The sequence below is a fragment of the Plectrocnemia conspersa genome, unplaced genomic scaffold, assembly GCF_051122295.1.
Source record: "Plectrocnemia conspersa isolate PC_06_02 unplaced genomic scaffold, ASM5112229v1 ptg000009l, whole genome shotgun sequence".
Taxonomy (NCBI): Eukaryota; Metazoa; Arthropoda; class Insecta; order Trichoptera; family Polycentropodidae; genus Plectrocnemia; species Plectrocnemia conspersa.
This window is the reverse complement of record NW_028277173.1, coordinates 24,712,656-24,729,339: the sequence shown is the minus strand read 5'-3', so window position 1 is coordinate 24,729,339 and position 16,684 is coordinate 24,712,656. Positions and strand designations below refer to the sequence as shown.

General features: G+C 31.9%; 1 protein-coding gene across 1 annotated transcript in view; it reads right to left on the bottom strand.

Annotated features, from left to right (window-relative positions):
* LOC148232382 (zonadhesin-like) overlaps nt 1-11,457 on the bottom strand; it is a 41,894-nt gene extending 30,437 nt beyond the window's left edge. The window contains exons 1-4 of the mRNA XM_088191246.1: nt 11,394-11,457; nt 7,692-7,862; nt 1,583-1,789; nt 442-639 (exon numbers count right to left, since the gene is read on the bottom strand). Coding sequence (XP_088047372.1) covers nt 442-639; nt 1,583-1,789; nt 7,692-7,862; nt 11,394-11,457 — 640 coding nt within the window. The remainder of the gene's footprint in view (nt 1-441; nt 640-1,582; nt 1,790-7,691; nt 7,863-11,393) is intronic.
* Between the last annotated feature and the right edge of the window lie 5,227 nt (nt 11,458-16,684).

Here is a 16,684-nt window from a genome sequence, read left to right as displayed (position 1 = left end):
AAGTTGACTAGCACATGGGTGCCAAGTACCTAGGATCGGTCCTGATACATACTTGTACTAAAATTACAACAAAGTAAAAATAATTATCGTGTTTCTGTGCAACTTAAAAAGCATGTGCGAACTAATTACTTATTTTGGTTAAACAGTATTCGTTATAGAAATATTTATATATGTACTTACTGCAATCATCTTTCTTAACACATTGGTAAGAATTGAGTCTGTAATAGCCTGGAAGACAATCACATCCTTTATGGCAAGGAATAGGGTTGATGCAGTTATGCGGCTTGGTATCTGGTCTTATGATGACCGAACAGGTGTCTCGACAAAGGCTTACGCAATCGTAGAATGTTTCATTGCCTCCGTAACAAATAGTTTCAGCTACAAGCTAACAATGTTATTTACGATTCAAAACATGTTTAATTGTATAAACAGATCACTCACGACAGTCATCTATAAGGACGCATACAAAGTTGTCATTTCGAGCATAACCAGGTGAACAAACGCAGCCTCGTTGACAACGTCCGGATGTGTCTTCACACGGTGGAGGAGGATAAATATTCAAGGCATAGTTACACGTAAGGGGGCAAGGTTCAATGCAAACAGAGAACGTCTCATTTCCCACAGTACAAATTGGATCTTCTGTGGAAGAATTAAATATATACAATAAAAATAGAGTATTGTTTCGACCGTTTACGAAGCAAAAAATCGACGTTTTTTAGAACTATATTTTAACCTTTTTAACGCCGGGCGAGCATTTTGTCGCTCGATGCGGTCAAGACGCTAGACAGCGCGAGACTTTTTTCTCTCTGGCTAGAAACTATTATTTACGCTTAGAAAAAATATTACAAGCCGTGCTGGGTCATTTATAAAGACGCATTAAAAATTATGATAATTTGAATAGCGAGTTTTAGAACCACGAAAACATTTTTTGTTTCTTGAGCGGCGCCAGTGCTGTTACTACGTGCATACATAATATGTCGTTCGCAAACAGTGGCGTAGCTAGGGTATGTGTCGTCCAGGGCGATGCTTAAAATTGCCGCCCACCTCCCATACATTTTTTGCAGGGTCATAAAATCAGCATTTCTTAAAATAATAAATTGGTTATTATTAAGATATTGTTATTCCTAGATTTATATATGTTTTAGTGCATTCAGGGTCAAGAACCACAATAGACGTCCCATCGCGAATATGCCGCCCCCAAGCAAGTGCCGCCCGGGGCCCGCCCCTTCCACCTCTTCCGCCCCACCATAGCAACGCCACTGTTCGCAAATATAATAAAATGTAAAATAAATATCAAGAAAATTGCGATATTCAGGCTTTTTAGACAAGTGGAGAGGGTCAACACGTGCTTTACTTAACGTTTATCACCAATATTTTTAAATTTGACAATACACGGAACTGCTAAGGAACGTAATACACATTGCGTATCTAGGCAGTTTAAAATAAGAATAAAAATAATATTGTTAGTACTATTGTTATTATTATTTTTTACCGTTTGTTGTATTAAAAGTTTTCTGACACAAAGAAAACTTTTCATATTCACGTCTTTCTTGTATTCAATATAATTATTTTAGATACTTACGACAGTTAAGCATATCAACGCAATTGTTTTTATCATTTCTAGCGTAACCGTCTTTGCATTGGCATCCACTAGGACAAGGGAAAATTGGGTTGCAAGGTGGCCAGAACGTAGGGTCGTAGTTTTCCATGCAAATTCGAGGACATGGGTCTAAACAGCTGACGAACTCTTCATTTGGTGGACATGCTGATGTCGTAGAGGTTGGTTTTGCTGTGAACGGTTAAATAAATATTTATGAATAAAGCAAAACATTTTTTATAATTGCTCATAAACTATGTTATAGAAAAAAATAAGATTTGTGGCTACCAGGATGTAAAAATCTACATTTCTTAAAACTAAATTATAAACTGCTTTCCAACAATTCTTGAAACCAGTTTAAAACTTGTTTGTGAGAAAGACAACTTTTCATATGTACATCTTTCTTGTATTCGATATATTTATTTTAAATACTTACGACAAGTATTAAAATCAACGCAAACGTTTGCATCATTTAGGACGTAACCATTGATGCATTGACATCCACCAAATAAAGGTAACGTTGGGTCGCAATATTGTTCAGGCCTGATACCGTTGATAGAGTTACAAGTTTCAGGACATCGGTTTCTAATTCTGACAAACTCTTCATTTGGTGGACATGCTGGTGTTGGTTCTGCTGAGGTAACTGGTAATTCTGTGAACGGTTAAATAAATATTTATTAATAAAGTAAGACATTTTATTATAAATGCTCAAAAACATGCTATAGAAAAAATATGTAAATATGTATAAATAAAAAATATGTAAATATGTATAAATAAAGTTTTATGGCGATCAGGACGTAAAAAGATCTACGTTTCCTAAAACTAAATTATAAACTGCTTTCCAACGGTTCTTGAAACCAGTTTAAAACTTGTTTGTGAGAAAGACAACTTTCATATGTATATATTTCTTGCATTCGATATATTTATTTTAAATACTTACGACAGGAAAGCATATCAACGCAATCGTTTGCATAATTTAGGAAGAAGCCTTTGATGCATTGGCATCCACTAGGACATGGGTATACTGGGTCGCAATTTGGTCTGGGCGAGGTATTCAAAATTGAGTCGCAAGTATCAGGACATGGGTTTAAACATCTGACGAACTCTTCGTTTGCTCCGCATGAATGTGTTGCTGTAAGATATTAAATTAAATATGAACATTAAACTAATTACACAAATACGATCAGCGAAATAGGTTAGTGATGAAGGTTTTTGTACAGAAAGTAGATTTATATTTGAGAAGAATCTGCTACTCAGATATGAATCTGCTACTCAGACTGAAAAATAGTTCTGATTTTATGCTTCGTTAGGGTTCTTCCGATCTTTTCTGTTATCCCTTGGATGTATGGAAGACGAGCATGTCCTATGTAATTGTTTTCAATTTTCTTTGTTTTCTTCTTTGTTTCTTTCAAGTTTTCTTTTATAAAACCATTTGATTGTACTGCTATTTTCACGGTTTTTAATTCATCATCGATATGTTCTTTGTCGGCTAATATTTTAGCTCTATTGAATAGAGAGGTTGCTACCGATTTGATTTGTGCCGGATGGTGGTTTGAATTTGCATGTAGATACCTATTGGTGTGTGTACTTTTTCTGAATACTGTGTGTCCTAGATAGCCGTTTTCTTTTTTTATGATTAGTGTGTCCAAGAAGGGTAATTAGCAAATTTTTTCAATATCTATAGTAAATTTTATTTTCGGATGTTGGGTGTTGAGAGTCCTCTCTTCCGTGGAGCCACACTGCAAATATGTCATCTACATATCTTAACCAGATTTTTGGTTTTTTAATCGATTTTTCTATGGCTGTTGTTTCAAAGTATTCCATAAATAAATTAGCTATTACTGGTGATAGTGGTGAGCCCATAGGCGCTCCTTCCACTTGTTTATAGAAGTCCCCTTTATAGATGAAATATGTGAAGTTCAGACAGTGTCTTGTTAATTCACAAAAAAATGTCACCAGCCAAATTGCCACACCATTAGACAAAAACATTAACACAGACACAAATGACTCATCCAAGACAAATGGACAATTAATTAATATAATTAATAATGCCCCACCGGAAAGAGTATATATGACAAGGTCAAGAACAAGAGCGGCAGTCGCAAGCAATTCGTGATCATGGCCGGAAAATCACGGCCGAAATATAGAATACAACAAGTAAGCATAAATCGCGATGAATCCCGAGATTTAAAAAATAATTTTACTCGCGAAAATCTAAAAATCCAAAAAATATATATATATATATATATATATATATATATATATATATATATATATATATATATATATATATATATATATATATATTTTAAATGCTCGTGTTCGAGGCACGATTTAAATTTTTCCAGTCGTTATACCCCGTCATAAATTTAGTATTATTGCACGACAAAAAAATACACACACAACAATAAATACATTTACTAGTTTCTGAAAAAATGAACTAATGCGAAAGGCAAATCCAAAACATTGAAGCATCTAAAAACCAGAGGTCTACATGTAATTTATAAAATTTTATAAAAAAAAATCGAATAATCAAAAATAAATTTGTGTGTTTTTTAAAGTTCAGAAAATTATGTTGGATCACCTTTTACATTTCTAGAAAAGAATAGTATTGATATAAAAAAATCGTTTGTGTGTGCACCGACGGATGTCCTTCAATGATCGGATCTAAAAAGTGATTTATTTTGCTTTTAAAGAAAAAAAGAATTTACCAAAGCTCATATCATTTCACTTTATATTACACTAAGAAAATTTGACAGCAAGTGTTTCTATCGGCGAAGTAGATGTTGTTATTAAAACTGTCATAAATATAGTAAAATATATCCGAGCACAAGAACTTGAAAGAAATAGATAGTAATTATAACGATGTTTTTTTACATACTACAGTGCGATGGCTAAGCAGATGAAAATTTCTGGAACGATTTTTTTTAACAGTATTATTACTTTTTTATAGAAATTATTTTGTTTTTACAAAATAATTCAAAATTATGAATGGTGTTTTTTTAGCTTTTCTGTGTGCCATAACAGTAAAACATGGCGATCTCAATAGTGTACAGGGAGAAAATACAACCATTTTGCAAATAGCGAATAAATTATTTGCTTTTAAAGAGAAAATAAATATATATTTTAGCAATGAAATGATCTCAACAGAAAACCATCTGAGGTTTGTCACGCCAAGCACTCCAGGGCGCTTTAGAATAAAGTACTAATCGAATGCACAATACAGCGCCCTATAAAAAGTAGATAAGGCAGATTTAACACCAACCCACGCGCTCACTCGTTTTCACTCCATATTTAAAAGTAAATTTACAAAATTTCTAAACGAAATCGTGTTTCTTGTCATTCAAAATTATGCAATTTTTTAATATCATTTTACTTAACATTAGCGCCACGTGATATTTTTAGTTATGAGAAAATATATTACAAAGATAAAACAAGCTTAGCCTTCAAAGATAATGTTTTTTATATATTTGTTTTATAGTTCACTAAGGAAGATGTTTCATGACACAATTATTTTTTAAAACCGGCTACTGTACCTATTACAGTGGCGATATGAATTTAATTGATTATATTACTGGCATTTTAAATTCCAAAATAAAAATTATTAAATACACCTGTAGTTTTTTTTGTACACGACAACAGCGTCCAAACGATCAATGTCAAAATATACTTAGACATTTCACGTTTGTTACTAGTAGCATACTAAACATAATTACGCAAAATGTTAGTTTATATGTATAAGTAAAAGTAATTAATTAAAAGTCGTGATTTGCATTATTTTATATGCAAAACATGACTTTAAACGGTTAATAAGCACGGTTATTGATACATTTTACACACTTTTTACTCGCATAATATAACATTTTGTAAAAATATGTACGTATTATTATAAAGGTCGTCCAAAGTGGACAAGGTGGGGTTAATTTAAATTACTTAAATTTACGCGAAACGCAAGTTTATATATTATAAATGCGAAATAATAGATTTTAAGTAATTTATATTTATTGTTTTTCGTTGTTTTATGTATAAATAACGACTTGAAACTGTTGTTAATCACGATTGTTGTTACATTTTATGCGTTTTTGATTCTTTGTAAAAATACGTGCGGATTGCTAAAAAGCTCGTCTCAATTAGCCAAGGTGAGCTTAATTAAATCTCCTAACTGGTCCATTTCTGGTTGAATGTTTGCTTTTGCATAACGAATTCTAACTCTCAAAATCAGAAGGTGTAATTGTAATTAGAAATCATAAGGAATGGATTCATTTTAGCCAATCGCCATGTTTTCTAGAAAATCGAACCCCTGATAACTCGCAAAATACGTAGCTTTTTTTAACGGTTCCTATAAGTATTGCGTTATAGAGAATAAAACTTTTTTACATCTCTATGTGATTTAGCGATTTATTTATAGCTAAATTGTATTAATTGATTTACATCAAACTTGTGAATGAAAATTTTCATGTATAATTGAATGGTAAAATTTGAACTTTCATACATTATTATTGTTTATTTATTTTTTATTATTTTAAAACTTTGTATAAATTCAGTCTTATTTAAAATGGTCTCTTTTACAATATTAAATTTTTACTAATAATTAATAAAAAATAAAAATTAATACAATTTCGGCGCACAGCTAAAAAATATAAGCATATTTTTTTAAGTTCCTCATAGCTATCGTCAAAAACAAGTTCTTGGCAAGCTTATTTAGAATCTGGGCTACTTATGTAAGAAGAGCGTTCTCAGGCGCTGTCGTCTTGGCTGCGATGGGCAAGAAATAGGGATGCGGTCGCGACTCTTTAGGGCAATGGTGCGCCGACACAATTTTATTGCTTTTAACGTGTATTTTTGACTTCTGAGAAGGAATAATGGTTTGGCGCCCTCCTATTAGCCAAAATTCGGTTTAGATATGCTTTATTCGATTCTCACTTATTGTAAGTCGTAATTTTGTTATAAAAAGTCTTAATATGAACGCTAGAGAACGTTTTCACTACACGATTTATTGCTTTTGACGTGGATTCTAAACAGGGACCCTCTTAAATTTGGCCAAAAAAATGTATGTCTTTTAATAAAGTACTATAAAATGGAAATAATAAAAAAAGACGACCCTCCATTTTGAATAAGTCCTTGTTAACTTGTATCTATTAATATTTGTTTAAAAAATTGTATTGCGACGGTTAAAAATACACAAAATGCTTTTTTGTTATGGGGCCCAGAATCATTATTTTTCCAGGGCCCGGGTTCGCTTTCGGTGGCCCTGCATATATGCCATTATGGCCACGATCATCAGTAGTAAGAGAGCAATTTTAAGAAGAAGAATATATGGTATGTATAATGCACTATTTTAAATTCCTTGGCTAGACTTTGTACAATATCCATTGTTGTCGGCGTTCACATCATCAACTTAGTATTGACGCCACAGTATATTTGATTTAGTTCTAGTGTATTCAGATTTTAGAATAACATAATTCTCATGTAGGAACAACCTCCAGCTACCTCAATTTGTACATTAAGTACAAAATGTCTAAAAAATATTATATTTGCATGTGAGATGAGTAAAATCAGACTCGAGACCTCTATTTGTGTAATGCAATTTTCAAGCCATTGTATTGTTGTTGTTTTAACTTTACTCTAAATAGCTTCTACAGGTGTACTACATTTTTAACATGTACACATATATTTGTAATATTCTGTAAATAATTTTTAAAAAGCTTTTTCAGCCGTTTATAAGTTAATTTTGATTTTCTGACACTTTATAACAAGGCTCTTTGTTGAAAATATAGTACTCTAATTCACGCAAAATATTGAGAAAGAAATGATTCAATATAAAATTAGAGAGATATAAAAAGCCTATATTGACAGTTAATGAAAATACAACATGCTGTGGAGACCACTAATTAAGGAACACTGACTTTTTATTATTGATATTATTTAACCCTCGTATGACAAAAATAACTTACGATGCCGCGAAAAAGTTAATAATGTTATTTACATTTTAAACATATTTTTAATTTTATCATATTGGCAGATCACTTACGACAATCACCTATGTTGATGCATACGAAGTTCTCATTTCGAATATAACCAGGTAAACAATTACAGCCTGGTGGACATGGAAACGGAGGTGGTGGACACGGTGGAGGAGGAAAATAGCCCAATATAACATCACAATTAATGGGGCAAGTGCTCATGCAAGAAGCCCACGTCTCGTTGGCCCCAGTACAAGTTGGTATTCTTGTGGTAGGTGGTATTGGTGTGGTAGTTGGTTTTGCTGCAAAGAGTTAAATAAATACATTAAAATAAAGCGTGACAATTTTTTATAATTGCTCATAAACTGTGCTATAGAAAAAATAAAAGTTTTATAGCGACCAGCAAGTAAAAAATCTACGTTTCTTAGAAGTAAATTTTAATGTCTTTGAAACTGGTTTTCGAGATAGACAAGGTCGAGATTATTTAGAATATAGAAAGCGTTGGCTTATCAACCGAGTATCAATTAGTCATACGTTTGTGAGTGCTTATGAGAACCCTCCCCCTTTTACATAATGTATCACAAGCAACACATATCGTTTATTTGTTGCAATAGTAATATTGTTTGCTGTCGGAAAGTTTGTTATGTCAAGAAATAGCATTTATTTTTATTTTTACGTCTTGGAAGTTTGTTAAGTAATTGCTTTATTATGTACGCCACAATACGATTGGTATTAATAATTTTCAGTCACTAAGAAAACTTTTTATGTGTACATACATCTTTCTTGAATTCGATACATTTATTCTGAATACTTACGACAGCTATTCCTATCAACGCAAACGCTTGCATCATTTAAGACGTAACCATCGATGCATTGACATCCACCAGGACATGGGTATATTGGGTCGCAAACTGGTCTGGGCGAGTTATCGTAGATTGAGCTACAAGTTTCGGGACATAGTTTTACACAGCTCGCGTATTCTTCATTTTGTGGACATGCTGGTGTTGATGAGAAGGTTGGGTTTGCTGTGGTAGTTGGTTTTGCTGAAAACGCTCCTTTTGCACAAGTAATTAAGATTCTAAACAAGCTTGCCGAAAATAAATATGTTTTTGGCGATAGCTATGAGGATCTGAAAAAAAATGTGGGATTGTGCTTATCTATTTTAGATGTGCTCCGTAATTGTCTTTTTTTTAAGTTCAGTTGCATAATTATTATTTGTATAATGTCCATGATGGCTAGTGTTAATTCTCGAGAATTTCTCGAGAAAAATGTCAAATCAAGAATTCTCATTTCTCGAGATATTTTTTTAAGGGTCTGGTAAAATTTGTAAACAAAAAAATTTAACACTCGAATTCGCCTTATTTTTGCTTAAGTAATAAAAGAAGACACTCTGGTAAGAAACCTTTCTGAATGTGTACCAGATGTTTGAAATATGCATATATTCTCAGAAGATTGAAAGTATTTGAATGACCAATAATTATTTTGCAATTTCTATTTAACTAACCGGCCGGCGATTTTATCTCTGCTTTGATGATCTAAGAATCTGCTCCGATAAGAAAAAAATAAGCATGGAAATCGGCAAAATGCAAAACGTTTTAAGGCTTTTTTTACATATTCCAAAAAGGTTCTATTACATTGTTTTTGTAAAGTAGCATCAGTTGTTATTGCCAATTGTCTCACGATTATTATTGATTTAAGGTCCTAAAATTTTAGTTAAAACAATTAGAAAATATTAATTCTAAGCTAAGCTCGAAATTTCAAGCGGCAATTAGAGAGAAATTATATAATCAAAGAATCTACATATTTATGCTATTAATTAAACATTTGCAAAATCCAGAATCTTTCACTAGGTAATAAAATGACTTCTTTAGTAATTCTTCAAAAGCAGAAATATATAAAATGGGGAAAGAAATTATTCGCAGAATATTTAATCGTTAGACAAATTCTAATGACTATTGCGATTTCAATAAAGTATTAGAATTAATTTAAGAGTTTTTTATAAAAACATGCACAGGGGTGCAGGGTACCCAGGACCGGTCCTGATCCATAATTGCCCTAAAATTACAACAAAGTAAAAATAATTGTGCAACTCAAAAAGCATGTACGAACTTATTACTTATTTCGGTTAAACAGTATTCGTTATAAAAATATTTATATATGTACTTATTGCAATCATCTTTCTTAACACATTGGCCAGAATTAAGTCTGTAATAGTCTGGAAGACAATCACATCCTTTAGGACAAGGAATAGGGTTGACGCAGGACTGCGGCTTGAAATCAGGTCTAATGAAGACCAAACAGGTATCTCGACAAAGGTTTACACAATCGTTAAATGTATCATTGCCTCCGTAACAATTAGGTTTAGCTGCAAGTTAACAATGTTATTTACGTTTCAAAACATATGTTTAATTTTATAAACAGATCACTCACGACAGTAATTTATTTTGACGCATACATTGTTGTCATTTCGAACATAACCAGGTAAACAAATGCAGCCTGGTTGACAAAAAAACTCAGTTGTTTCACACGGTGGAGGAGGGTAAATACTCATGGCATCGTTACACGTAAGGGGGCAAGATTCATTGCAATAAGTTCAAATCTCATTTGCCCCAACACAATCTAAAGCGTCTGTGGAAGAGTTTAATAAATACAATAAAAAATAAAATACTGTTTCGACCTTTAACCAAGCAAGAAATCGACGTTTTTTAAAACTATATTTTAACCTTTTTAATGCCGCTCGAGCATTTTGTCGCTTAATGCGGTCACAACGCGAGACTTTTTTCTTTTCTTGAGCGGCGCCAGTGCTGTTACTACGTGCATACATAATATGTCGTTCGCAAATATAATAAAATGTAAAATAAATATCAAGAAAATTATGATATTGAGGCTTTTCAGAAAAGTGAAGAGGGTCAACACGTGCTTTCCTGACGTTTATCACCTATATTTTTAAATCTAAAAATACACGGAACTGCTTAGATACGTAATACACATTGCGGCACAAAAACGGTTAAACTGCATTCTAACGGTTCTCGAAAGCACTTTAAAACTGGTTTTCGAGAAAGATATAACGATATCAATTAAATTTCGATGTTTATGAGTGCTTCTGAGAAACCCCCTCTTTCAATCCTTCTACATACTAAGGATATATTACACGTTTACGTTTAAACATTACTGGTTTATTTGCAATTCTTAAAATCTAACCTGTATGTGTATTAAATCAGAAAGCAATTATATTGTTTATGTAATCTAAAAGAAAAAACTCACTTTTCGGCCTCGGAGCCCGTCGCAAGGAATTCAAAATTTGATGATTTCATTACGAAGATTGTTTTATGGTTGTTTATGTAGTTTAATCAATGTATTCCTCTAATCCTCAACACATTATGTATATATTTCCTAGTTAATTTGCAATCCGATTATTTATATTCAGTCAAATGACGAATTAATGAAAATTATTGTTGCGTAACAAAATTTTGTTTTTAAATAATAATTATTTAAAACTGTTGTCAATGCACTGTCGGCCATCTTGTTTTATATTTGAATGCTTATTTTTCGTTGGTCGAAATAACGGGTCGCATTACCGGTATCTCGGAAAGCAACGAAGCAAATTTAATTTTTATTTTTATAATTTAATATAATTCCTTTGTTTACGTGTATTATTATACACCGTTCATACAAAGCGATACGATTTAAATAGTAGAGAATTGAACGGAAAATGTTTCATTTAAAGCTACGCGCGTCTGAAAGCGACAGGGATGGCTTAGAACAATTATATATAAGATACTTACGACATGTATTCTTATCAACGCAAACTTTTGAATCATTTAGGACGTAACCTCTGATGCATTGACATCCACTAGGACAAGGGAACTCGTATTTGCAAAATGGCGCAGGCGTCATATCGAAGAAAAGGGTGCAAGTTTCAGGACAAGGGTTTTTACACTTGACGAACTCTTGGTTTGGTGGACATATCGGCGTTGAACTTGCTGTGAAAGGTGATTGTGCTGTGAAGAGTTAAATAAATACATAACAATGAAGCGTGATGTTTAATATAAATGCTCATAAACTGTACTATCGAAAAAATAATGTTTTATGCCGACAGGCACGTAAAAATTGTATGTTACTTTGAATTATATTTTAAAAATAATCATGCATAAACTATGTCATAGTTGCTTATTATCTAAAATAATAATTGTGGCGGCGTTCTGACAGTTCCCAGTGTTGCCACACCACCGCTCAACTTGTGAAGCAGGTGGTTTTTTAACAACTGGTAATATTAGGTAATCCCGGAATTAATGTCGTTTTTTATTAAAACTCAAACTTATTTTTTTTTTCAATTATTTAATATTTTTTTAATACAAAGTAATTTCTAGTGTTATCTACGACTCTTTGCCATCTTGTTACTAGATCTAAAATTCCTTTCTCATAAAAGGCTTTTGGTTTAGATTCGAAGAACTCCGAAAGACCCGATTTCAGTTTTTGTCGAATTGTCGAATTTTTTGTTCCCTAATTGCGTTTCTAAAAAGCGAAATAAGTGAAAGTTGCTCGGTACCAAGTCCAGAGAATAGGGTGGATGCAATAAAACATTCCAGCTAAGGTCCTGGATTTTTTTACGGGTAATATCGGCAACATGCGGCTGGGCGTTATCATGTTGAAGAATGACATTACTTTTATTCACAAGAGCAGGTCTAATTTTTTGTAACGTCGTATTTAATTTGTCCATCTGTTCACAATAGAGGGCTGCAGTAACAGTTTGCCCTTGTTTTAAAACATCATAATAAATTACACCTTTCGAATCCCACCACACACACAATAATGCTTTCCGAGGATGTAGTCCTGGTTTTGGTGTTGGAATTGGGGTTTGACTTCGATTTAACCATTGTTTCTATTTTTTTATATCATGATAAAGAACCCATTTTTCGTCTCTGGTGATAAGGTCATGGAGAAACGGGGTAAAATGTTGCTTTTCTTGCAGTATTTTGCATGTGTTGAGGCGTTGAGCTTTGTTGCGTCGGTGAGCGCGCGAGGAACCGAGATACCTTATTTTTTAACTTTTCGCAGTTTCTCAAGATAACGATGGGTGTTCAACCGTGATGTGCCGACTTTCTTCGATAATTCATCAATGGTCATAATCGGATTTGCTTCGATTTCCGCCTTTAGAGCTGGACTATCCACTAGACTGGGCCGTCCACTTCGAAGCTCGTCCTTCAAATCGAGATTGCCCGTTGGAAATTTTTTGAACCAACTTTGGCACTTTCTTTTGTCCAGTATATCATCGTAAATGTCATAAATGCATTCTGTTGCTTCTGTCGCAGTTTTTTTTTAATGAAACGAAAACAGCATACAGCTTCTTAAATGTGTTTCCGAAGAACACGTCTCTGCCATTGTTTGTAAATGGGGTAGAAAAGATTTTTTTTGTTTAAAAGAAAGGCAAAGAATCACAGAGAAGAAAAAAATTACAGCGCACGTCTTCACTGCTCATCGGACCCAAAAATACTAAGCCAAAGTTGCCTATTAAAAAAACGACATTAATTCCGGGATTACCTAATATATTCATTCTTGCTGTCTCTCGCCTTGACGATGGTCTAACACCCCGCATCCCCGCCATCTCTCCAAAAAGGTCGTTTTAATTACGTAGCCCTCAAAAACTACATGCGCTACATAATAAACAATTTAGAATAAGCAACAATTATACAGTGGCTAGAATTCTCGCTAAAACATTTCACCAATATTTTTGTTCTATGTCAATTTGCTGGATCAATTTATAATCAACGCGCCCAGCTATTGATAATATTTTTAAAGTTATTATATAGTTAAATTATCTTTTGAGGCACGATTTAAATTATTCTAGTCGTTATACCCCGTCATAAATTTAGTATTATTGCACGACAAAAAATTACACACACACTCACATCAATAAGCAAATCAGAAACGTTGGAGCATCTAAAAGCCAACATCCATCAAGTTATAACTAAAATACTTCCAGATAAGTATAAAAAAGTCATAAAATATTACATTGAAAGGATCGACTGCTGCAAAAAGTCCAGAGGCCTACATGTAATTGATAATATTTTTTTCATAAAAAAAATCGAAATCTATCTGTACTTGTGTGTTTTTTAAAGTTCAGAAACTGATGTTGGATCATCTTTTACATTTCTAGAAAAGAATAGTATTGATATAAAAAAAAATTGTTTGTGTATGCACCGACGGATGTCCTTCCATGATCAGATCTAAAAAGTGATTTATTTTGCTTTTAAAGAAAAAAATAATTTACCAAAGCTCATATCATTTCACTTTATATTACACCAAGAAAATTTGGCAGCAAGTGTTTCTATCGGCGAAGTATATGCTGTTATTAAAACTGTCATAAATATAATAAACTATATCCGAGCACAAGAACTTGGAAGAAATTGATAGTAATTATAACGATATTTTTTACATATCACAGTGCGATGGCTAAGCAGATGGAAATTTCTGGAATTCTGAAACGATTTTTTTTAACGGTATTATTACTTTTTTATAGAAATTATTAGCGATCTCAATTGTTTACAGGTAGAAAATAAAATCATATTTATTTGCATTTAGAGAGAAAATTATTTGCATTTAGAGAGAAAATAAATATATATTTAAACAATGAAATGATCTAAACAGAAAACCATCTGGGATATGTCACGCCAAGCACTCACGGGCGCTTTCGAGTGAAGTACTAATCGAATGCACAATATAGTGCTCCATAGAAGGTCGATAAGGCAGATTTAACACCAACCCACTCGCTCACTTGTTTTCACTCCATATTTAAAAGTAAATTTAACAAATTTCTAAATGAAATCGTGTTTCTTGTCATTCACAATTATGCCATTTTTAATAACATTTTACTTATGATGTTAATTGCTTTTTAAATTCTAATATAATTCTTGCTAAATATACCTGTAGTTTTTTTTGTACACGACAACAGAGTCCAAACGATCACTGTCAAAATATACTTAGACATTTCACGTTCGTTTCTAGTAGCATACTAAACATAATTACGCAAAATGTTAGTTTATATGTATAAGTAATTATTGTTTATTATTTTGCATTATTTTATTTGCAAATCACGGCTTTAAAAGGTTGATAAGCACGGTTATTGATACATTTTACACGCTTTTGACTCGCATAATATAACATTTTGTAAAAATATGTACGTATTATTAAAAAGGTCGTCCCAAGTAGACAAGGTGGGCTTAATTTAAATTCCTAACTGAACCATCTCTAAATTTACGCGAAATGCTTTTTTAACGGTTCCTATTAATAATGCGTTATAGAGAATAAAACATTTTTACATCTCTATGCGATTTAGCGATTAATTTAAAGCAAAATTCTATTATTTGATTTACGTCAAACTTGTGAATGAAAATTTGAACTTTCATACATTATTATTGTGTATTTTTACTAAAATTTTGTATATATTCAGTCTTATTTAAAATGGTCTCTTTTACAATAATTATTTTTTTACTAATAATTAATAAAAAATAAAAATAAATACAATTATGACGCACACCTAAAAAAGATAAGCATATTTTTTTCAGCTCCTCATAGCTATCGTCAAAAACAAGATTTGGCAAGCTTGCTTGGAATCTGGATTACTTGTGCAAGAAGAGCGTTCACAGGCGCTGTCGTCTTGGCTGCGATAGGCAAGAATTAAGGACGCGGTCGCGACTCTTTAGTGCAGTGGTGCGCAAGTCATTGCTCTTGAGAAGCTTTTTTGTGACCGTAAATTGTTTTTATTTTAAATAATAATATAATTTATATTAAATATTGTAATATAATTTATTAGTCAAAAAACATAATACTTTGATTTTAAAATAACCAAATACTTTAAAATAGCTAATTAAAAGTGTTACATTGTAATTTATATTTATTTTTGTGACGCAGAGGCAAACAAGGGGCAGCTGTAATTGCCGCTAGATAGTGTCAAGCGACGCGACGCAGATTGCGTACTCTCTCAGTAATTTATTTAGTTTATATAGCTGATTATTTATACACAATCCAAATACGGTTAAAACATACATATACAACATAGTATAAATATAACCAGAGTACAAAAAATACTTGAATATTATAATTTATTTCTTAGTGTTTCTTTATTGTAATGAGGAAACCGGCAATTTTTTTTTCAGATTGTCCTAGGAATATTATTATATCAATCACACCTCCGTACATCTTTATTTATTATTAAATACTAATTGAAATACTCTGATAACATATTATTTTCGAACTAATATTAATCTTCAATATTTATTGAATATTCAACTATTCCAATGAATCAATGATACTTCTACAACCAGTAAATCTATTTTTAATTCAAACTACTATCACTGTCTTATTTTGTAATTTTTGCAATTAATTTTATCATATTTATTAAGCATATATAATGGCATAATAATTGTCGGGCAATATTATATTATTGTAGATTATTATTCTTTGTATTTATGCATAACATATTTTTCATCCTAGATAACATACTATTTTTACATTATTTTTAAAGTCTAATTAAAATCCTTAATATTTTATATTATCAACCATTTCTATAATTTTTATATTCTAAAACCATTTTTATAGTATTATGCAAGAAAATTATACTTAACTCTTATACAATTGTGTAGTGCGCTAAGAATCTTGTGCAATAGCGATTTAACCTTTTAAACGCCAGCGACTTTTTAGTGTGTCACCTGTTTTTTTTCTTTACGGGTAAATATCTTTTTTTTAAATAAATATAAAATACTTACTGATAAATGAAGATAGTACAACAATCTTTACTAAATAAAAAAATATTATTTGAAAATATTTCGTTTAAATGTTTTAAAAAAATTATCAACAAATGACGCACTGGTGAGTCGCTGGCGTTTAAGTGGTTAAAGGGTGTTTAAACTAGAGATTGAAGAAGGAATTGCAGTGTTTCTTCATAAAAATCATAATGAATTCGCAAATTTGATTAGGAATAACATTTTATTAGTGAACTTACCGATTTGATTGAAATATTTGGAAAATGGAGTGTTTTGAATAAATCAATTCAAGGACCATATTCATAAAAAAAATTAAAACTATGGAATGTAAAATTAGAATAATATAAATTCGACCTGTTTCT